This window comes from Emydura macquarii, unplaced genomic scaffold (assembly GCF_026122565.2).
Source record: "Emydura macquarii macquarii isolate MOO-44397 ecotype Brisbane River unplaced genomic scaffold, CSIRO-AGI_Emac_v2 contig_1499, whole genome shotgun sequence".
Lineage (NCBI taxonomy): Eukaryota > Metazoa > Chordata > Testudines > Chelidae > Emydura > Emydura macquarii.
Genome location: NW_027131636.1, coordinates 211,821 through 236,373, shown reverse-complemented (window position 1 = coordinate 236,373; position 24,553 = coordinate 211,821). Strand labels below are relative to the sequence as shown.

The 24,553-nt window shown below is 44.7% G+C and overlaps 1 protein-coding gene across 1 annotated transcript in view; it reads right to left on the bottom strand.

Moving 5' to 3' along the window:
• Positions 1-24,553, bottom strand: part of NFX1 (nuclear transcription factor, X-box binding 1) — a 211,473-nt gene that overhangs the window by 27,860 nt on the left and 159,060 nt on the right. The window contains exons 19-21 of the mRNA XM_067554685.1: positions 22,449-22,490; positions 21,994-22,092; positions 10,181-10,247 (exon numbers count right to left, since the gene is read on the bottom strand). Coding sequence (XP_067410786.1) covers positions 10,181-10,247; positions 21,994-22,092; positions 22,449-22,490 — 208 coding nt within the window. The remainder of the gene's footprint in view (positions 1-10,180; positions 10,248-21,993; positions 22,093-22,448; positions 22,491-24,553) is intronic.

The following is a 24,553-nucleotide window of genomic DNA, read 5'->3' as shown; positions in this document are numbered from 1 at the left end:
CCCTGGGATTCCGCCCAACAAGTGAAACGCTTCCACTTGGCCCGGTACACGACCTGTGTGGAAGGTTTCCTGCAGCCCAACAGGATATGTTGGACCTGCGCCGAGCAGGCTCTCTCCCCCTCCGTCAGCCAGAGAGTCTCCATGCCGTCAGGTGGAGGGAGTCCAGGTCCGGGTGCAGCAGGCGACCCTGGTCTTGAGAGAGCAGGTCGAAGCGCCTCGGAAGTGGAAGTGGCGTGTCGACAGACAGGTCGAGCAGCATACTGTACCAATGCTGTCGTGGCCACGCTGGCGCAATCAGTATCATATCCGCTCTGTCCCTCTTGATTTTCAAGAGGACCTTGGGCAAGAGCGGAATGGGGGGGAACGCATATAGGAGGGCCCCCGTCCATTCTAAAAGGAACGCGTCGGAAAGGGAGCCCAGCTCGCGACCTCGGAGCGAGCAAAACCTCGGGCACTTCCTGTTCCAGGACGACGCGAACAGGTCCAGTTGGGGAACCCCCACTTCTGGAAGATGAAAGCCACTACCTCCGGGTGCAGTGACCAGTCGTGTCGGGGTAAGAACGACCTGCTGAGGCGATCTGCCTCGTCGTTCCTGACCCCCGGGAGGTGAGAGGCAGAAATGTGAAAACCATGCCTCACGGCAAAATCCCAAAGTTGAATAGCTTCTTGGCAAAGAGTCGATGAGCGTGCTCCCCCTTGCCTGTTGATGTAAAACATGGCCGCCGTGTTGTCCGTGAGGACCTGAACTGTCCTGTCTTTGAGGAAGTTGATGAACACCTTGCAGGCCAAGCGGACTGCTCTGAGCTCCCTGACATTTATGTGGAGAGCTTTCTCTTGTATTGACCACAGCCCCTGGGTGCTCAGGTCTTTGCTGATGTGGGCTCCCCACCCGCTGTCCGAGGCGTCCGTTATTAACGTGACTGAGGGAGCTAGGTCCCTGAACGGAACACCTTTCAGCACCTCCCTTGGGTCCTTCCACCAATCTAGGGAGGACAATACCTGGGCGGGAACCGTTACCACCTTGTTCAGTCTGTGTCTGGCCGGTACATAGACTGAGGCCAGCCACCCCTGGAGAGGCCTTAGCTTGAGGCGAGCTAGCCTCACCACATATGTACATGCCGCCATGTGTCCCAACAGCTGAAGGCAATGCCTGGCTGTCGTCGTGGGGGACCTGCGAAGATCGGTGATTATGGCGGTCATGGTCTCGAACCTGGTTTGAGGGAGGAAGGCTCTGGCCTCTCGTGCGTCTAATATGGCCCCTATAAACTCTATGCGCTGCACCGGGGTGAGAGTAGACTTCTGCTCGTTGATGAGCAACCCCAGTCTGGTGCACGTGGCGCAAGTAAGGGCTAGGCTGTCCTTGACATGGGCCCTGGACTTGCCCCGGATCAGCCAATCGTCCAGGTAGGGGAAGATCTGGACCCCTCTGCGGCGCAGGTGGGCCGCTACCACTGCCATGCATTTTGTGAACACTCTCGGTGCAGATGAGAGGCCAAATGGCAGGGCAGAGAACTGGTAGTGAAAACCAGCTACCATGAACCTTAAAAATTTTCTGTGGTCTTGAAGGATTGTTATATGGAAGTATGCATCCTTCAAGTCGAGGGCGGCATACCAGTCCCCTGGATCTAGGGTGGGAATAATGGAAGCTAGGGAGACCATATGGAACCTGGAACGCCTGATAAACTTGTTTAGGCGACGCAGATCCAAGATAGGTCTTAGACCTCCCTTGGCCTTGGGGATCAGAAAGTACCGAGAATAGAATCCCCTCCCCTGTTCCTGTATAGGAACCTCCTCTATTGCGCCCAGCATGAGGAGGGAATCGACCTCTTGTATGAGAAGTTGCTCGTGAGATGGGTCCCTGAAGAGGGCCTGGGTTGGGGGAAATTGTGGGGGGGAAGCCGTAAGTTGCAGTGCATGGCCCCTGCGAACTATGCCGAGGACCCATTGGTCGGTAGTAATCGCTTCCCACTCGGCTATGTAAGGCCGGAGCCTGTATAGGAAGGGTCTGGGTTGATCCAAGGGGGGAATAAGTGCCGCCCTCGTGCACCCCGTCAAAACTTCTTATGGGGTGCCCCGCCTTTATTAGGGCCTTGCTGTGACCCTTGATATGGCCCTCTGTCACGGCGGTTAGGCGCCCGGTACCTCTCCCTACCCCTCCTGGGTTGGGTAGGCCTAGGAGGTAGCCTCAGCGGAGGTTGCTGTTGCCTCTGCACCTGAGGCCTATTCTGGCGCCTCGAGGCCTGAGGCGTGTATAACCCCAGGGATCTCAGGGTGGCTCGAGAGTCTTTTAAAGCATGAAGCTTTTCATCAGTCCTCTCCGAAAAGAGACCGGCATAGTCAAAGGGGAGGTCCTGCATAGCTTGTTGGACCTCCTGGGTCAACCCTGAGGCTTGGAGCCAGGAGCAGCGGCGCATGGCAATGGCCGAAGCGATCGCCCTGCTGGCTGTATCCGCAGCGTCACTGGCGGACTGTAGAGCCGCCCTAGCCACCGCCACTCCTTCCTGTGTCACCGTGGCGAAATCTGTGGCCTGGTCGGGGGGCAGCCCCGCAGAGAACCTCTGTAAAGAGGACCACAAGTTTAAATTGTACTTTCCCATGAGGGCCTGGTGATTAGCTACCCTCAGTTGTAGGGCCGCAGTAGAGTACATTTTGCGCCCAAACAGGTCCAGCTTTTTGCTGTCCTTGTCCTTAGGGGTGTTACCCTGACCCCCTTGACGGTCCCGCTGGTTCACCGCATCTACTATAAGTGAACCTGGAGCGGGATGGGTGTACAAAAATTCAAACCCCTCCTTTGGCACATAGTACTTTCTCTCAGCCCCTTTCGAGGTGGGAGCTAGTGAGGAGGGGGTTTGCCAGAGGGTCTTCGCGAGTTTCATAACCCTCTCGTGGACCGGCAGTGCCAAGCGTGAAGGGCCTGCTGTGTCAGAGACCCCAAATAGGGGATCCTCCTCCTCTGACATCTCTTTAATTTCCAGACCCAGATTGTCTGCTACCCTCCTCAAGAGGTCCTGGTGGCCTTTAAAATCAAAGAGGGGGCTCTAGTATCCCTGGCCGTCGCCTCGTCTGGAGAAGAGGAGGACGACTGTGGAATGGGTCCTGTGGATGGCCCTTCCTCTGGGTCAGATTCCCCCTCAGAGGGGTGACCCTCCTGTGGGTCTGTAGTGGGGCCCATTGGTGGGGCCACCGAGGTATGTATAGAGGTGGTCCCCGGCCCCATCTGGGTACCCCACGGCCCCCAGTATGGCCATTGCCAGGGGCCCTGGGGCCAGGCAGGTGTTGGTGCAGGCACCTGCTGGCTCAGCTCCATCCTTCCTCTCTTTGAGCTCGAGTCACTTCGCCGGTGCTTTTGAGCTCTGGAAGGGGAGCGGCTCCTCGATGAGGAGGACCTTCGGTGCCGACGTCTGCGGTGCCTGCGAGGGGAGGGGCTGCTGGAAGAGCTGTAGCTGTCATGGCCCCTCCCTCTAGACGACTTTTGAGTTCTCTTTCCCGATCTCGATCGGGAGCGGTGCCGACGGCGACGTCGCGACGTAGACCTGGAACGCGACGTCGGTGCCGTGGCGCTCGGTGCCGAGACTGTCGGTGCGGGGGAATGCTGAGCGGCGGGACTCCGCACCGGGGTGCCCAAGTCCATGCTCCTGTCCCCACTCGAGGCGGAACTGTATCTCCTTCGCCTCGAGCGTTTTTCCCTGGACCGCCCTCGGTGCCGCGGTGCTCGACGACTGTGAGTCGGAGCTGGGAGGGGAGCTCGCTCTCTCGACCCTCCCTGGCCGTCTGGGGGGAGACCTCGATTCCTGTCTCCGCCACCCACCGGGGTAACCCAACGCGGGTTTGCCCCGAGACACCGGTCCCGGAACCCTCGGCCGAGGGGGGACGGAGGCGTAGTCAGGCCCATGAGGGCGCGAGCCGCAGCGAAAGCCTCCGGTGTCGACGGCCCTTGCAGAGGCGCTCCCCTACCCCCAGGAGTCAGGGGAGGCTCTCTGCGAGGAGATGCCGGTGCCGGAGTCCTCTCCACGGCACGTGGCTGGGGCATCTCCCGTTGGACCCCCTGCTTTCCCGGTAACAGGGGGGAGTCCATGTGAGCGGCCTCACGCCGCTTTTTCTTCGTCGGTGCCGATATGCTCGGTGCCGCCGATGTCGGTACCTTTGATGCTGGTGCCGTTGATGCCGGTGCCGTTGATGCCGGTGCCGGCGGAGCGCTCCGCACCGATGAGACACTCGGTGCCGCCGGGGACCGCGATGGTTCGGAGTCCGGCCGGAGCGCGGATTCCATTAGGATCGCCTTCAAGCGGGCGTCCCTCTCCTTCTGGGTCCTGGGCTTAAAGGACCTACAGATTTTGCATTTTTCCTTCCTGTGTAATTCCCCCAGACATCGAAGGCAACGGTCATGGGGGTCACTAACAGGGAAGGACTTTGCACATTGAGTGCAGGCTTTAAAGCCTGTGGAGCCAGGCATGGCTCCGTTCTAGCCCCTAAGGGCACTATCAACTACTCTACTAACTATCTTATCTCTAAAACAAAAAACTCTAACAAAAGGGCTAACTGTGAGGAATGCTACTTGCGTTTGAATGCAAGAGGCAGGCGTTCCGTTGACCGTCACTGGCGGAAAGAAGGAACTGAGGGGCCGCAGGGTCAGCAGCGCCCTATATACCGCGGCATGAGCGCGGCACTCCAGGGGGCGCCGGAGCTGACCCTGCGGGGCTAGCTAAGGGAAAAAAGTTCCGGGGATCTGTGCACGGGGCGCGCACACACCTATAATGGAATGGATATGAGCAATCACTCGAAGATAGAACCAATACTAACCACGCCTGCAGGGGGTGAAGTCGAAGACGAGCATGTTGAAACACGTATGTGCATGCTGAAATGTGACCAAGGAGTCTGAGGCATGAATGAACAGTTATGATCGGACAAGATTGCATGTCCACGATAATGCTTGACATTACTCGAAACCAGGACTCCAGAAGAAAGGTTTTGGCCTGCGTGGAGTCAAGAATTGCCACGATTAACTCTATGTATTGGACGGGGAACAAGGTTGATTTTTGCTCATGCACGAGCAGGCCCAGGTTTTGACAGGTGAATCTCACTAGACTGAGGCTGTGCTGGCCCTGGAACCATGACCTGCTCTTGATAAGCCAATCATCAAGGTAAGAATAGTGCCATAAATTGACAGTGGCAACCACCAACCATGAAGTGAAGGAATCTCCTGTGAAATTTTGGAAAATTGAGATACGAAAATATGCATCCTTTAAGTTGAGGGTGGCGTACCAGTCCCCTGGATCCAGAGACAGGATTGCAACACGGTGTACCCCATGTACACCTTTATGGTGTGATTGTGTATCATTCATGTTCACCATTATAGTGTAACTATATATTGTTTAATGCAAAGTATGTCATATAAGGTGTTTTTGGAAAGCTCATGACATGATGAACATTGTTGTTATGATTGTATACTTCTTGCAACGTCACCTGCATGGTTATGGAGTTCTGCTATGTAATATTCTCAAATATGTGTCTCACATTGTTTGGACCAGATCCAGACAAACATTGACTGCAGAGTGAGAGTTCATGCCTTGCTGAGGCAAGCATACAGAAACAATGGACTGGCCTGAGCAACTGACAAAGTGATACTCATTTGACTCAAGTGGAGGAAGCCATGCTGGACGTTGCCAATCACCTGACCTCAAGGGGACAGGGGAATCTGTTAAAATGAGAGGCATTTTGGTTTCTGGAGCTCTCCCTTGTAATCCATCTATGAAGCAACATCAAGCAACTGAAATATTGACCGTGGGGGCGGGGATCAACCAGCCTGTGATAAGATAACATCGAAGATTGCAAGGCTACTGAAGTGTTAGATTTAGTTTAGAATGTGATTAACCTTTTTATTTCTTCCTGATCAAACCTGATATATTCTTCTGGCTTATAAACACTTAAAATCTTTCTGTACTTAATAAACCTATTTGTTTGTTTTATCTAAAACAATGCATGTGGTTTGATTGTGTGTAGAGCCCTCATTTAGAGGGACAGAGCTGGTGCATATCAATTTCTTTGATAAATTGACTAACCAATGAGCTTGCAAAGTCCAGTGGGCAGCACTCAACTCTGTAAGAGAGCAGTTCCTAGGGTTGTATCTGGGACTGGGGATATTGCCTGGGGTCATTCTATTGCAGAATCCCATGAGCGGCTGGCCAAAAGCACTCACTCACTAAGGTAGGAACTGCTTGTTTGCAGGAGGATGTGAGTGAGCTGACCCAGGAGTGGGTGGTTCACACAGCAGGGCAAGTGCGAGACCAGCTCCAGGAGTAAGGGATTGGGGTGACACAGCGATATACCAGTCCATATTGCAAAGGTGAACATCACAGGGATGATGGAGGCAAAGGAGACGATGAGAAACTTCAATTTCTCGAGGTATCTGTTGAGGTGACAAGTCCAGAATAGGTCTGAGGACTCCCTTGGCCTTTGGAATGAGGAAGTAACAGAAGTAGAACACCTTCCCTCTCACATCTTGAAGAACTTCTTACATAGCCCCTCCCCATAGGAGGATTTCACTGAAAAGTTGCTTGAGAGAGGAGTCCCTGAAGAGGAATGGGGAGAAAGGGAGGGAAGTGGAAACTGAAGAAAACTGCAGAGGGGTAGCCGTGTTAGTCTGTATACAGCAAAAACAACGAGAGTCCTTTAATTTCTGCAGGAAAAGCTTTCTTGGGCTGTAACCCACATCGTCAGATGTAAGGAATAGAAATCACATAGGAGGTACGTATGTATATACGTATCCAAGGGTAAGTAACAACAATGAGGAAGGTAGATAAAAATACTAGCTGACCAAGGTGGTACTGATGCCAGGTGAGAGGCAGCCTCCGGAAGGATGCACCTGAGGTGTGCTTCTCTGAGCTTCTTGGTTCTTGTCTTGAAGCATCGGCAAATTTGACATCTGTCCCTGATGTGATCCTCACCCAAGAACTTTCAGCAGTGGGAGTGAGGGTCACTCATGGGCATCAGTTTGCAACACGTCAAGTAAGGTTTAAAGCTAGAGGACGTAGGCATAGGTTTCCACGTTACTGGGTGGAGCTTGAAGTCCACTGATTTAGAAAAAGTAAAAGAAAATTAGGTAGAGAGTAGGGGGAAAAAGTAAAAGGGGTACAAGGACCCCCTAAAAAGAGTATCGCTAACTAGAAAACACTAACTGCGTAGTCACAGAGGAAGAACTGACAGCATGCTCAGACCACTGACGGTAAGAAGAAACCAGAGTGGGAGGGGCAGCTATGCCCTTTACACCCTCAGCTCAGAGCATGAGGAACACAGGTTGCAGGTATGACAGCCTGTGACACAATGCACCCGTGTACACCCTTATGGGGTGACTTGTGTATCATTCATGTTCAGCCTTATAGTGTAACTGCGTATTGTTTAATGCAAAGTATGTCATGTAAGGTAGTTTTGGAATGCTCATAACATGCTGACCATTATTGTTATAGTACTATGTTTCTTGCAATGTCATGCGTATGGTAACGAAGCTCTGCTATGTAATAATATTCCCAAATGTGTCTCTCACATGGCTTGAATAGATCCAGGCAAACACTAAAAGCAGAGGTAATTCACACCTCACTGAGGCATGCCTAAAACAACTCAGCTCTTCTAGGAACAATGGACTGGCCTAAGTATCTGATAAGATGATGCCCATTTGGCTCAAATGGAGGAAAAACCATGATGGACATTGCCGATCACCTGACCCCAGGAAGCGGTGGGGGAAACTGTTATAGGAAGAGGCATTCTGGTCTCTTGAGCTCTCTCTTGCATTCCATCTACCAGACAACATCAAGCAACTGAAAAACTCTCCACAGGGGAGGGTGTGGCTGAAGGAGTCAGCCAGCCTGTGGCAAGCATTAGCTCACAGACTGGTAAATTACTGAAAGTGTTAAGCTTAGTTTAGAATGTGATTTGTTTTTATTTCTTCCTGATCAAATCTGATTTATATTCCCCAGGCTTACTATCACTTAAAATCTTTCTGTACTTAATAAACTTATTTATTTTATCTAAAGCACTGCATGTGGTTTGAATGTATGCAGAGACTTCATTTAGAATGACAGAGCTGGTGCATATCAATTTCTTTGATAAACTGACAGACTAACCAACGATGAGCTTGCAGAGTCCAGCAGGCACCACTGAACTCTGTAAACCGAATTTCCTAGAGTTGCATCTGGGACTGGGGTTGTTTGCTGGGGTCATTCTATTGCATAATCCCATGAGTGGATGGCCAGAAGTACTTAATCACTAAGGTAAGAAACACTGGCTTGCAGGAGGCTGTGCTAGCTTGGAGTCAGAGGATTGTCTTGCCAAACCCCTGCCTTGGCTGGACAGGGGCTGAGGTGTCCGATGCCTGTTATACCTGCCTTGTTTCCTAGAATAGTCCTGTCTAACCTGTGCAGGGTAAAACCGTGGGGGAGGTTGGGCCTTAACGTGCTTTTTCTGAGGTGCTGGCGTATGAAGGCCCAAAGTCTTCACAGCCTGAAAGATTCAAGGACAACACTGAAGTTTGGAGTCTGTCTACTCCAAAAATAATCCCAAGCCTTCAAAGGGCAAGTCCTGTATTGTTCGTTGGACCTCTGCAGAGAGGCCTGACACCTGCAGCTATGAACTCCTCCTCACAGTCCCTTCTCCTGCCTTTAACGGTGCTGTTCTGATCAGTGCATTACATTTGGAGACCTAAGACTCCGCCTCTGAATCTGATGAATGCAACTCCAAGTGTGGAGACCACAGTGGTGGCAAGTGAGACTGTGCTGGAGAGCAGTGCCATAGAAAAGGCGACAGGTACCGCATCATGGCTGCTTTCCCTCTAGATGACACCGTGCTTTGCTGCGGTGCCAGAGGTCTTATGTCCGGTGCTCTTTCTGGTCTGGCGGGGGACTGCTGTGCTGTCATGGCTATCAGGTCGCTAGCTGCCTCAAACATGTGCGGGGCGGAAGGGAGATCCAACTCTTCCACCTGGCTCTTGCTTATTGGGGAGTTCACTGGCACCAGACTTGACAGATCCCTCTCCGGGCCTGGAGTTGATGGTGCTACCTCAAGTGGGGTAGACACAGGGTACCCCAGCTCAGTACACGCACCGTTAGCACTGTCTCTCCCCACTGTTCTCACTGTGGGCAAGTGCTCTGTGTCCGTTTTCTTATGTTTCTTGCGTGCCACCAGTGAGTGGAAGCGATGCCAGGCTGACTTGGTGCTAAGGAATGGCAGTGCCAATGGTCTCTTGATGCCAAGTCCTTCCTTGGCACTGCAGACTCTCTAACTGAGGCTGTTGCACTCTGCACCGAGAGACTGGGTGCTGGATCTGACTGGCCTGGCGGTTGGGGATGAAGGGCAGCCTCCATGAAGAGGTGTTTCAGCCTGACATTCCTTTCTTTCTTGGTCCTAGGAAGGAATCCCCTGAAAATCCTACAACCATCTGTCTGGTGGGATATGCCCAGGCACTTCAAGCAGGATTCGTGGAGCTTGTCCCTTGGCATAGGTTCATGGCAGGTCCCACAGAGTTTGAATCCTTGGAACTGAGCCATGCCCTGATTCCCGGGCAGGGGGAAAATGTAATGGTGGGAGGGGGCAAACAGAAACTTAACTAAAATACTAACAAACTAACTCTAATCTATTTACATCTTCAAGAATAGAGACCACTAGGGGAATGCTTGCTAAAGCAAGAGAAGAGCCATGTATCTCCGATGACCATCATGGGCAGTGAGAAGGAACTGAAGAGATGGTGAGTCAGCAGGGCTCTATATGCGGCACCATGGAAGCACGTCAAAGGGCACCTGAATCAACCTGACAGGTACTGCTAGGGGAAAAAACCCTTCCGATGACTGTGCATGCGGTATGCACACACTTACTTGGAATTGACATGGGCAAGCACTTAAAGAACTTCTGGCTGTGCTAGAGCATCTTTTAAAAACCTCTTTATTCAAAGACTTCAAGTGATTGAGAATCCACCACATCCCCGGGTAAACTGTTCCACATGTTAATTACCCTTACTGTTAAAAATCTGCAGTTTATGCTTAGTTTGAATTTGTCTAAAATTCAATAGTTGGAAGCTGAAGCAATAAAGTGTCATTGTGGGCAGTATAGAGTCATTAACACTGACTACAAAAAACACGCGCTTCTTCTTTTAAATGAACACTCTTTATGTAAAGCAAATTCTTTGACCACCAACCTTATTTACAGCTTCCACAAGTGCTCTCATTTCCTTCTCAATGTCACTGACAAACTTTAAATCTTTCCTGAAATAATAAAGAATTATAATTCACCTTGTATACAAGATAGGAATTAAATGCAGCATTTACCTACCACATATGTACATTGATAAATGCATTGAATAAATTGGGAGGGAGAGGGTTAGAGTGAACAGCCAATCAGCACAAGGCACAGACTGTTCAGCCAAAACTGCAGAAAGTTCTCTGAATGTACTGAATGTTTGGAGGTACTGCTTTGGTTGCTTCTGCTCTTATAGGCTGGAATGACTGGCTCTTCTTTTCAGAGGGGCAACACTTGGGTCCTAATCCACAATGGTGGATGGATGGATGGGGTGGGTGGGTGGAGGACAGTGCGTGTGTGTGTGTGTGTGTGTGTGGTTCCCCTGTACAATTCTGGGTCCAGGTGATATAGCACTGGATGTGCTCTGGTTCTTCTGAGATACTTTAGACACACACCCCACTGCCCGAGAAACCAGGAAGAGGCCTGCTGAAGGATGTCTCCATGTTTTAGGCTGTCTGTGCGGCACCCTGTGACAGGAAGGGGAGTTAAAGTGAATACTGCTCCAGAGAGATCTTCTGTGAGGGACCTAGTTTTCTGGCTGCACAAGATACAAAAATCTCTATGAGTGTAGAGGAATCAGTGCAAACTTGTGGCTTGTTCTTTTTGGGTTTAAACCCCCATAGTGCACTCTGTGAGGACGCGTGGGGTACCAAACAATGACTTTTTCCCCCCTGGTTCAATATCACCTGGGACACTTTGTGATCAGGGAGGTAGAAGCTGAAGCAAACCCTGCCTACAGCAAGCCTGTATCATAGAATCATAGAATATTATTAGAGTTGGAAGGGACCTCAGGAGGTCATCTAGTCCAACCCCCTGCTCAAAGCAGGATTAACCTCAGCTATATCATCCCAACCAGGGCTTTGTCAAGCCTCACCTTAAAAACCTCTAAGGATGGAGATTCCACCACCTCCCTAGGTAACCCATTCCAGTGCTGAAAGAGTGCAGGACTGAAGTCATTGAGTTCTCAGCCAAAGAGAAAGGATGGATTTGCTTATGCTAAAAAGAAGACAACCCTTGGGCAGTACAGCTCTATTTACTCTGGGATTGAACTGAGAAAATGTTCTTTTTTTGGTTTCAGTTTCTGCTCTGTTTCAATTTCACAGAATCATAGGTTGGAAGTGACCTCAGGAGGTCATCTAATACAACCCCCTACTCAAAGCAGGACCAACCCTAACTAAATAATCTCAGCCATGGCTTTTTGTCAAACCGCACCTTAAAAACCCATTAAAAGAACAATGTGGACACTTTATGATGTTGCATATGCACAAATTGGCAAAGTTAAGTTCTCACAAGTACCCTTAATTTGGCACTTGCTCATTTTTCAGTGTTTGAAACCTTAACTCTTTCAACATAACTTTAACATTTGTATACACACACATGTTGACTATTCATTACATTTTCCAAAATATTAAATTATCTTGTTTCACTTCTTAAAAAAATAATCTAAAATGGTATGGTTCAAATAAAGTTACTTATCTGAAAAACAATCAATGAATTTAAAAATTATATTAGACCTCCACTCTTTAGGTAATGCTTTATATATGTGATTGAGTGTGGAATGTTTCAGAGCTCAAAATTCAAGCTATTAAACTACTTTAACAGCAGCTAGTGTGCACCTGCATACTAGTGAGGTATAACAGGGCTTAACTGGCTCAATCATTCCTTCGTTATGCAAAATAAGACAAAAAAATTACATCCCCAAATCTGAAGATGCATGAGTGAATGGAAATCCTGGAACTGCTCCTGTGAAGCCTCAAGTGCCCTCCCAGTGAGAGTCAAATGCTCAGTATCTTGCAGACTTGGGCACACTGTAACTAATATATCTTCTAAGAACAAGAATTACGGTAAGTAATTGTCGGGATGGTGCTGAATTACTTTATAGTATTGCAGTGGACAAGTTTGGTAAATCTGAGTGCTAGAGGATTCTGGAAGCAGGGCCTCTTAGCTCTAGACAGTGGGAAATCACTGAGTAGGCAGAACTTATACCTAGCACTGACCTGAGCCATGAATGTTTATCCAGACTGTGTGTGTGTAGCTGTGCTGATGTGGAAGACCAATGATCATGATCAGCCAATGGCCAGTTCACCTAGTGTGTAGACGTGGAGGGGAGTAATGGTGAATCTGAGCCTAACAGATTGGGTCAACTGACCCTGTAGAACAGCGTGACATCAGGTGCCTAGATTAGTAGTTAATGAGGAATTAAGTGTCAGCTGATCCCTGTAGCTCCCTCCCAAATTACGAATTAATCATGATATGCTAGATAATACACTAACGAAGCATATTTTGGTGATATATGACTCCTTTGGAAAAAGGGTATAAGTACTGGGGAATATCACATGTTATATGAACTCGCACACATTTATCTAAAGAGGATAGTGATACTGTTGGACAGAAGAGGGACTTTGGAATCAGAGGGCCTCAGGGTAGCCCACACTTTGCTTCAAGGGATCCAGAAAGGAGATCAAGCACCTGGAGGGAGAAAGAAGAAGAGAAGTAGCCTCCGCCTAGAATTGGTAGCTATACCTGCTTTGTTTGCTCATCAGGATACTATATGAGGCCAGCATAGATAGTGAGGGTGTATGCTTGGGGAGTGGAGGCTTATTAGGGAGAGGCATTGTATAACCTTTGCTGTTTGTCTGTGATGCCTAACTTCAAATAAATAGCTTTGCATTGGAGAAAAGGAATCTGTTTTCACTGACACAGATACTGTATGTTGTACCCACCTGTGGGTGTGTGAATCGATCCCGGCTCATCATTGGTGGAGAATACGGGCACTGTGTCTAGTGAAGCTTGGAAGCTATTGACTTTATTGATTTTTGAGTTGAAAGCAAAGTTTGACGCCAAAGTTGACTTTGCGATGTTATGTATTTGAGTTGAGGTTGCGAAGTGTTACAGATGAGCAGAAAGGTTGTATAATTGCAATCTTCAAGTCAAGTATGTTTCATAAGCATAAACAAGGCAGGTTTACCCCAGAGATAAAGGGGGATGCTCCAAAACCGCCTGGTCTAGCTGACAAGTCCCTATTGAAACAAATGTGTGAAAACGTGGGGGTCAGACCCCTGGCTATCTGATGCTGTTCCAACCCCATATCAGGAAGGTTGTTTGAATGATTTGTTATTGAAATATCAAGAGGGTTAATAAACTGAAGAAGGATTTGTGTTTCTATGTGGGTTATGTATCAAGCTATAGATAAAAATTTCGAAGAGTGAGATGTTTTGGAATGCAAACTGGAAAAGGTCAAAATATAGAATGAAAACAAAGTGAGATTTGCAAACAGCTTTAACCCGAAACCTCACCAATGCCCAGCAGATGACAGCATTGACATGGACATGTTATGGATTAGGGGAGAAAATAAATATTCAGGAGGAGTAGAAGAGGGAAAGATTGAGGCAAGAGGCTTTGCTGTATCGTGGAGCAATTTTCGTTTTGACAGCAAGTTAAGAAACCCGGAAGGACTGGAAAAGAGAATCACATGAAATGTGCTAATGTAATTAGTAAATTGAAACAAGCCTTAATGGCTCATAAAACCATCTGTAGTGTGGCTTTAGGGAATAATCCCTGGGATGATCAAGACTGAGAGAATGCTTTGGAAGAATCATAGAATCATAGAATATTAGAGTCGGAAGGGACCTCAGGAGGTCATCTAGTCCAACCTCCTGCTCAAAGCAGGACTAACCTCAACTATATCATTCCATCCAGGGTTTTGTCAAGCCTCAGCTTAAAAAACCTCTAAAGATGGAGATTCCACCACCTCCCTAGGTAACGCATTCCAGTGCTTCACCACCCTCCGAGTGAAAAACTTTTTCCTAATGTCCAACCTAGACCTCCCGCCCTGCAACTTGAGACTGTTGCTCCTTGTTCTGTCATTCGCCACCACCGAGAACAGCCTAGCCCCATCCTCCCTGGAACCCCCTTTCCGGTAGTTAAAGGCTGCTATCAAATCCCCCCTCATTTTTCTCTTTTGCAGAGTAAACAAGCCTAGTTCCCTTAGCCTCTCCTCATAAGTCCTGTGCTCCAGCCCCCTAATCATTTTTGTTGCCCTCCGCTGTACTCTCTCCAACTTGTCCTTTTTGTAGTGAGGGGCCCAAAACTGGACACAATATTCTAAATGCGGCCTCACCAATGCCGAATAGAGGGGAATAATCACTTCCCGCATCCTGCTGGCAATGCCCCTCCTAATGCAGCCCAATATGCTATTAGCCTTCTTGACAACCAGGGCATACTGCTGACTCATATCCAGCTTTTTATTCACTGTTACCCCCAGGTCCTTTTCTGCAGAACTGCTGCCTAGCTCATCAGTCCCCAGTCTATAGCAGTGCATGGGATTCTTCCTTCCTAAGTGGAGAACTCTGCACTTTTCTTTGTTGAACCTCATTAGATTTCTTTTGGCCCCATCCTCCAGTTTGTTTAGGTCATTCTGTATCCTATCCCTACCGTCCAGGGTATCTACCACTCCCCCCAGCTTAGTGTCATCTGCAAACTTGCTGAGGGTGCAATCTACCCCATCCTCCAGATCATTAATGAAGATATTGAACAAAAGAGTGGCAAAGGAAGAAGGAACAAGAGATGTAAGAGCAGGAACATCATGTGTAGTGTGTTATTCCTAGTGCTCCTCTGCCACCTTATGATGATGGTAATAAATATGAGAAAGGCAGGAAGGTATGTGTGATGTGGCGGTCTTGAAAAACTTACAGAAGTGTGGAAGGGAAACCCACTTATCATCCTATTGAGATACCTGATTTAAACTATTCAGTGGTTAAGGAATGGTATAATGTTAAATTAGATGATGAAAATGCTGCGAAATTGGATGATGATGGGAGTCCTGTGTATCAGTTGGTAGAAGAAGTCTGTTCCAGAAACCCAATAGCTAGCAGGGGTGGTTCAGATGCCACAAATTCCATGGCACATACAGGAGGAAGTAACTTGTCCTTTGACAAACTAAAAAGCAGGTACTGGGCAAACATTTGGGACTTTTAACAAAGAAAAACTGTATGGCTTGGCTTTTGGAATATATTATCTGGAAGCAATTGGATTTGGGAGACTTACAAAACTTAATATTAATGTGCACCAGGTCTATGGAAGGATCAACAGTACTGGCAGAATTTGAAGGTCAGCAAAATAAGGATGGGGCTTGGAAAAAGATAGCTCAATTTTTCTTGTCTCCTGCTGAGTTAAGAAAAGCTGTGTTGTTGACGTGTCAGGAGGTGGGAGAAACTGTTATGGCTTATTTTACCAGGCTGACTTTTGCATATATTTTTGCTAGCTGGGATGATGAGGAGGAGCATGTAACAGATTTAATGTATGATGAATTGAGATCACCTATTAAAATTTTTATAGGGCCACAGGAAAACTTGACATGGAGTTATTGAGAGCAGCTTGGGAAGCAGAACTGGTGTCGGTAATGCAAGCAATCAGTGAAATCTCTTATACAAATAGAACAGGTTGTAATGAATCTGATAGTCCAAATTTAAATGTTGGATGTGGTACAGGACAAAATGCTTTTTGATTTAGAGGAAGAGGAATTTTGGCTGCAGGAGGATCATTAATGGGACAAGTATGGATTCATCTTTTAAACAGGGGATTAGATATGACACAATTTGATGGTTGATCCAGAGAAACTGGTGACTGCTTTAAGTGACCTGATGGGAAAGGAATGGACTGAAAAGGAACTATCCCAACCAATGCCACAACCCAGAGCCAGAGCTTTTTTGAAGCAGTGCAAATGAATACAGGGCATACCCCATTCAGCCCTTATGTTATTCTGTCACAGGAATTGACACAAAAATGTGAACAGCCTTCAAGGCAGTTCCACATCTCTATGAGGGTGTCTTGCACCTAGCAACTCCTGTCCCAAAGACTGGATATTGACTGATAAATTACAGCCCCATGTAACTGGTAGACCAAACCTGATTGCGGGGCAGGTGGGGGTAGGAGGAAATATACAGTGGTTGCTAGCATTAATTGATATAGGAGCAGAGGAAACTTTGATTGTCAGTTCAAAAGGATATGCAGATAGGACAAACTATTCCTTTGTTTGAATTCCATGGCAGGGAAGTAAAAGGGACTTTATTAGAACATCTACTACGGATAATAGGTCAGACTAAATTTTTGATTGAAACTGTGGTTTGTGACCAGATCACTGAAGAAACTATAACAGAAGTAGGTGATTGATTTGGCAGGTTCTTAGTTGTGGAAGAGACAAGGGAAAAGTGTTGAGGAACAAATTATTTCAGGAGGATTAAGGAAGTGGGCTTGCAAGGTTATGGCTGTTGTGGTGCTGCCAGACAACAAATGGACAAGGGAATTTCTCTGTGTTGGCTAGAAAGAAATCTGAATGTGGAGGCATAGAAGCTGCGGTGGAGACACTGAGAAAATTTGTGACGCCAACCTGTCATTATTCGTATCCAGCCATTCCTCCTATAGAAGAACTGCTAGAGGATTTAATAGCACAAGGAGTAGTAATGGAGTGTCAGAATCCATATAACTCTCAATCTGGCCGGTACAGAAACCAGATGGCACCTTACTCTTGACTACAGGAAAATTAATGAAGCTACAGTTCCTATGGCCCCAATTGTAGCCAATTCCCCAGCTGTAATAGTCAGAATAAGGGCTACAGCTAAGTGGTTTTCTGTAATGGACATTGCTATCCCCTTAAACCCTGAGAGTCAGTTTTGATTTGCTTTTACATTTAAAAAGTAGACAATTGGCTTTCCAAAGGGCTCCTCAAGGGTTACACAACACCCAAGCAATAGTCCATGCTCGCATTACCAAGATGCGGGACCAGCTACCTGAATCAGATAAACCATTGGCTACATCGTATGTGGATGATATTTTGGTTATAGGAACTTTTGAAAAGGAATGCAAACTTCGGACTAAACTGGTTATAAGTATAGTGGAGAAGACAGGCTTTAAGTTGTCATGGGATAAAGCACAATTGGTACAACAAGAGGTTGAATATTTAGGTACCGTTTTGGGGCAGGAAGGCCGAATTATCAGTAAACAAAGTAGAAATTTTAAGCATCCTTCCTAAACCAGTGGATGTGCATTTAGTGAGAGTTTTGTTGGGACCTATGGGATTTGTTCAAGAATTTATACTGAACTTTGCAGCAATTTGCAAGCTCCTGTGGTCTCTTATAAAAAAGGGATGACAATCGGATTGGGGCCCAGAACATGTTTGTGCAGTTGCAGCTGTTTGCTTACTTCCAGAACAGGAATTAACAACTCCATGCAAAAGTACGTCAGCACAGGGCTGTAAAGTGGTAGTTGTAAAAACAGCCCTGGAAGCTACCTAACTGGATTGTGATGTGGTTCTATGTTCAGATCCTTATTGGACAGTGAAAGGTATAGCCATCTCGGCCCCAATGTGAGAAAAATAAGAGCATAAAGAAATTTCATATTGGACAGAATGGAAAGCAATAATTGAAATAATCAGACAATGAACAGGCTCTACAGAAATTAAACATGTTAAAGCCCACAGTATCCTATCTACCATGGCAGGATTTTACAACAATAAGGCAGATGGAATGGCTAAGCAAGCAGCAGCTACCATGCCATCTTTAGAGAAAGATGAAATCAAGGTGGTAACTTGATACAGAAAAAAACCAGACCAAATGGTATAAAAGCTGACCCAGAAAAGGAACAACCTATAGAAAGTATTTTTGTGCAATATGAAAACCAGGACTGTGAATTGGTGGGACAAAAATTGGCAGGAATGGAAGGAGAATGGGAAATTGAAAAGAAGGGAGAAATAATAGTAGCAAAACAGGGACAATAGGAAAGATGGGTATTCCCAAAATGGAGTAGAGAATAATAATGTTTATCCATGAAAAAGGGCATTTTGGACCTAGAAGAAAACTGGAACAAGTAAAAGAGCAATATGGTGGCCAGGAATGAGGATTCAAATTGAAAACTTTTGTCAAAGATGTTTGGTTTGTGTACGGGTTAATCCTAAAAGCAGGAAGGAATAGGTAATGAGACAACAACCTGACATTACAGGCCCATGGTAACAATTGCAAATGGACTACATTGGACCTCTAAGAAGAGCTCCTAGAGGAAAACAGTATTGACTAGTGGTAATAGATGATTTTCCAAGCTGGGATGAAGTGATCTCTACCTCTGATAATACAGCTCAAACTACATCTAACACCCTGTGGACAGAGGTGCTGAGTTGGTAGGATACACCTTTGTGTACAGACAGCGATCATGCAGTGCATTCTGTTGGGACAGTGGTAAAGGCTTTGTTGCAAATTATGGGAATTAAAACAGAAATGGCATATATCTTACCATTCACAATGTGCAGGAAAAGGGGAAAGGAAAAATAGAGAAATAAAGAATGCACTGACTAAACAGATTCAAACAAAAGGTTGTGATTGGGAAACAGCTTTACCTGGTGTTTTGATGACCATGAGAGCTTTGAGACAAGCAGGAAGCAAGTACACATCTTTTGAGTTGATGATAGGTAGGACCATCAGGATCCCAGAATTCTTGCTAACATTTGGCAATCAGATGCCAGAATGGGTGCAAAAGGAAGTATGTATAGCAAACTTGGTGCAAACAGTAAAGGAAATCTGAACAGAAGAAAATCAACAAAGACAGAGAGAGGAGCAAAGAGGACAAATGGGATATGAATGGCAAACAGGGGATAAGGTAATGCTGAAGAATTTGGTAACAAAAGGGAAAATGAAACCAAAATCGACTTGGACCATACCCTGCTAAGTACATAGCCAGCCCCATAGCAATCCTGGTGGCTACTCCAAAGGGGGACATTTGAAGACACACTGACCATATCAAACAGTATATTTCAGGGCATGGAAAATATAGGTAGGAAGGGGTGAGGGCAAGTGTCATTATGACAACATGAAAGCCCATCGCATGGGTAATGGCCAAAGTACCAGCAGTACAAGACTGGATACCCACACCGCCTCCAAGATCGAAATGTAAATTGAACAGGTATAAGCAGAAACCTATGCAGATACCAGATCATGATGCTGTTGAATATGTATCCATGATGCCTATTGTTGGAGGACCAGAACAATTTGAGTTGCCTGACCACCATCCTACAGGCCTAACATAGCTTCAATTGCTTGCTTCGCTATTCTGACCCCTGTAGCATGACATCTTCCAGATGGCAAAATAAACAGGACTACTGAGTAACCGTGTAAATATCTGTTTCTGCATACCAGGGCACATAACAAAACAAAATACACAACATGTATGCTTGCAGCTGCACATAAATAACAATAATAAAAACAACAAGTTATCCTTAAATGTCTAGGAGTACACTTGTTCATTACCAAGGGGCATATTTTCACATCACCTCTCCTATCACCAAATATTGTTTTAACAACCCCAATTATCATAATAAAAATAAAATGTAATTAAAAATAAAAATCGAATATAAATAATTAGCATATATAATAAATACAACAAATTAAATAAAAATTGTTTATTAAAAAAATAAAAAGTCATTACTTAAACAAAAAAGCGCACTCCATCAACACCTGACTCCACAAAAAGCGCAGCCGGTCAAACCAAAAAATCCACTAACTCCCTAGCAAAGCCCCTAAAAAAAGCCATTCCTATATACAGCCTTCTGAGTAACTGCTTAGCTCTCCAACCTTAATAAATATAATACATTATAATTAACTTTAAGTTTTATATTCAACTAGTGTATCTATAAAAAACCCTACACATTAAACCTTATTAATCTGCAAATCAAACATACCGTGTCTCACTAATATTCACACTAATCACTAAATATCCAGTATCAACACCTATGACTGGAAGATACCAGAATTTGGTCCCATAGGACTAGCCTGTGTGTGTGTATATGTTTGCATTCTTTGTTATATTATATTGTAAAATAAGAATGGCACAAAGATTGAAAGGAGGAAGCAAATGGTGGGATGAAAGTGCAATCCCCTACTTCACACAAAATTTGATTGTGGATGCATTGGCTAAAATATTGTTAACTTGAGGTCAGGTTAGAGGTCTTGCGATGTTCTGCACTTAAGTTAATTCAGTGCTGAAAAACTTCATTAATGCAAATTATACTTTGTGTCAGTGTTAACAATGGAAAGTCACTTAGACTTTCAACACATTAACAAAGTTATTATGCAAGTTTTCTATACACAGTCCAAAATTTTCAAAAAGAGGGGCCTAAATTTAGGATCCTAATCCCATATTTGAGGTATCTAAAAGAGATTTTCAGAAGCATTTACGTCACTTAGCAACACAAGTCCAAATGACGTGAAGGTGCAAATCTTGGTGAAGGGCTGTAGCCTAGTTGAAGCATTTTTGACTCGTGGAAATATATTGGAAGGGATATTGATTGGAAATATAGCAGATGATATTGCTTATCAGTTTTGTGTCTCATTTGTATTGTTCTCACAGTAAGAGTGTTAATAAGGCCTTGGACTTGTCTTTTTTAGCATAGATTTGCATTTTAACTATGAAACTTTTTAGCAGAAAAAATTCTTTATGTAAAATCTGAAATTCTATGAACAAGTAGTAAACTAAAGAAACAAGAATAAAACAATTTAATACTATAAAATGGGTAGAAAGAACTAGTAATGTAAATAAACATTTGATTTTTAAAAAGTAAATTAAAGTTTAAAAAACTAATTTTTTAAAACTAATTTTTGTAAAATATTACTTGTATCCACATTGTCACTGAAATGGGGCAAAGTTAAAGTCGCGTGTGGGTGTAGCGTGGGAGACATTACCTTAACCCTGTAATTCTGGTTTTCAGAAGTTTAGCAACCCTTTACATGCCGGAAGGATACAAGACAGTGCTAGGCAACCTAAACACTGCATTCACAAAGGTTTTTTCAAGTAATTTTCCCATTTAAAAAAAAAAATAGTGATAGTGAGGGACACATAATCAAGGGGGCAGCTGAGGGGAAAGGAAGGGTGGCACAGAATGGAGCAGATACACCACTGCACCATTCAGCTATCAGCTCTGCTCTCTTCGTGGCCCTTCCATGCCCCTAGTAGAGACAGCAGATCATTACTGAGGTTATGAGGAGTGCATGTATCAACTAGAGGTAAAAAGGGAGAGGAGAATTGGAGTTCCAAAGTTCCTTTCCTAAATCTGGGTCCACAATCTGGGGCTCCTTTTGGAGGGAAGCAGCACATTCATCTCAAAGGGATGTTTTCAGATGAATCAGAACACTCCATGTAGATTACTTCAGCTTGAAATAACAACTTTGAGAGATAAGAACTGTACCATTCATCTCAATGACTGACCCCCTTATTCCCCCAGTCTCAGCACTATGTGCCTGTGGCAGACAGAGAGGTATGCCCAGTCCCAGATCCCCACTCCATTCACAGCACTGTGAACTTGTGGCATGTACCGACCATGTCTGTCATCAGCTTCCTACCCTGTTTCAGTGACGTCAAAGGGAGGCAGCTAACTTATACATGTGCTTTTGTCAATTCTACTAGATGCCTGTTTGTATCTTTAGGTATCTAAATAACTTTGTATATCTGATCCATGGATTTTAAAGCACTTTCAAGCATTGGCTCTTAACATGTGAGCTATGCTCAACCTTAACTATGGTATAACAAGGGCCACCTCATAGCAAATTACAATAGTTAACTATGTGTATTTATTAAGAAGTTATGTCAGACTATTTAACAATACCTTAAGACACAGTGATAACTATGGAGTGCAAAAGTAACAATGTTATAACCATGTATTCCAACATATACCTTGCATCTTCTTTTAAATTATCACTGTACTTTGATCCAGAAGAACGGATATTAAAAGGGTCAGAATTATCACGGATATGGAGAGCCTCAGCAAAGCGCCTGCAATTTAGAAAACAAATGTTTAAATTCAAAGATGGCTTTTCAATGACACACTGATCCATTACAGAGAGGGACCAGTGCCATAGATAAACAGCTCTTTGCAAAAAATCCATTAGTTAATATATTTACAGCTATTTCATTGAACTAAAAATAATTTAAGACTTTTGATGGGAAAATAATAAACTTTCAGAACATATTTCTAAAATTAATAGATTTATCATCAAGTACGGAATGCTATGGGGATGATCTTGACATTTCATCATTTCTCTCCTTCACATAAAAGCTCATCTTTTTTGCACAGCTAAGATAAATCAAATTAATACTTTTGTTAAAAAGCATACCAGCTCACTACCCACCTGTTCCTTTCAAGGGCGAAACACTCTTCATTGCACTGCAGCCTGGATTATCAAAGAAAAAAAATAACACTAAAACCTTTCTGCATGCTTTTAAGTAAACTTTCAAGTATAATGACCCAATAAAATATGTTTTTATGGCAAGATTATTTGGTTACATTCACACAATTACAAGTTGTTAAAGGGTCTGAACCAATATCCACAGAAAGCAATGGAAAAGTTTCCATTGAGTTCAGTGTATATTGCATCAGGTCCTAAACAATTAACTCCTTGCTTCTAATCTAAACAAACCCTTACATTTAAAAACAAACACATACACACAAATACACAATCCTTATGTTAAAAGATGGTTAAGGTTGCAAAGTCAAAAGGCTCAAAAGTTAAGAAATGATTGAATGAAAGTTGACCATGAAATCTTCGTTCAGCCTACTTGTTTGTATTTATTAAGGGCTTGATTCTGCAAAGCCTGTGACAGAGTCCTGTCCAACATCACATAAGAAGTCTGTGACAGAGCTAGGAATAGAGCGCAGCTATTGTGCATCTCAGTCTAGTGCCTTAACCCCAAGAGAACATTATATCTGTTCTTACAGTCCTCTGCTCATTCAAGTTCCAGCTTATACATTGAACAAAAAGAGGTGGCCTCTAGAACAAGACATAAAAATCACCACAGATAAAGTTTGTAGATGACACAAAAATTGGCGGAGTGGTAAATAATGAAGGGGACAAGTCACTGATACAGATCGGTCTAGATTTCTTGGTAAGCTGGGTGCAAGAAAACAATATGGGTTTTAGTATGACTAGATGATCACAACGGTCCCTTCCGGCCCTGGAATCTATGCAATTATGTTATTAAAGACTGTATCACAATATTTAACCCCAAGACAGCTGAATTAAGGTAACCTTAATTCTGGTACTTCCTAATTTAGGAGTGCTTAATTTTGCAACTTTAATGTTCTTTAAATGGGGTTTTTGTGTGTAAGCAGTTTCAAATTATTTTATAGCCATATGTTTTTCAACAAGTTAACTGGAATCACTAAATCCATCAAGTATTGCCATATTAAATGCAATGCTATTTCCATTAAGATATATGAGGTATATTCATAGAATCATAGAAGATTAGGGTTGAAAGGGACCTCAAGAGGTCATCTAGTCCAACCTCCTGCTCAAAGCAGGACCAACCCCAACTAAATCATCCTAGCCAGGACTCTGTCAAGCTGGGCCTTAAAAACCTGTAAGGATGGAGATTCCACGCTAAGTAACCTATAATTCACTGTTTCACTTTGGGCCTGACCCAAAACTCATTTAAATGAAAAGTCTCACATTGATTTAAATGGACTTTGGAGCAGGTTGATGTTTGCAATCTGATTAATTACAACTGTTTTATAAGTAACATATATTTATGTAATGTATAAAAACTAAGGTGTAAATGTTAATTTTCTTAGACAAATACTCTAATTCAGTGCTTCTCAATCTGCGGGCTGCTTGTGGTACAATCAGCACACAGCTGAGGCCAATGTGACACCCTCAGGGCCATACAGGTGATACATATATTGTGTGGATGCAGCCCACATAACACAGAGAGCTGCATACCGGTCTATTTAAGAGGTCCCTTTGATTTCCTCTATTATCTTTCAGGATGTTGGGGGTGTCACAGGTCAAAGGTCCTTGCCTTGTTTCAGACTGATTAATTAGGAGTCAGTGGTCAAGGTTTCATCATTGTATGATATAATTAAGGATAAGACACCTCTTCCCCAGTATCTTCCTGATGCTGCATGTATCAGCAAAATCTAGATGGAGGAGTTTTGGCCTATTTAATGCTTGTTGCATATTGGTTGCAGCATGAACCAAAAGGGACTTATCTGGGAAGAGATGTGTCTGTGCTATCTATGTGCAACATAAAGAGTACCTTGGACTCAATATAGGGGTAACTGTGAAATTGCCTGGCCTATGACATAGAATTCTATGGCATAAGAGATCAGACTAGAATGATCTAATGGTCATCTTAACTTAAACTTTATGAATCTATAAAAGAGCAGTATGTGTCTTACTACAAAACTAAACAGACTATGTTATGTCAATCTTGTATGTAAACCCAAGTGTGACAGAGT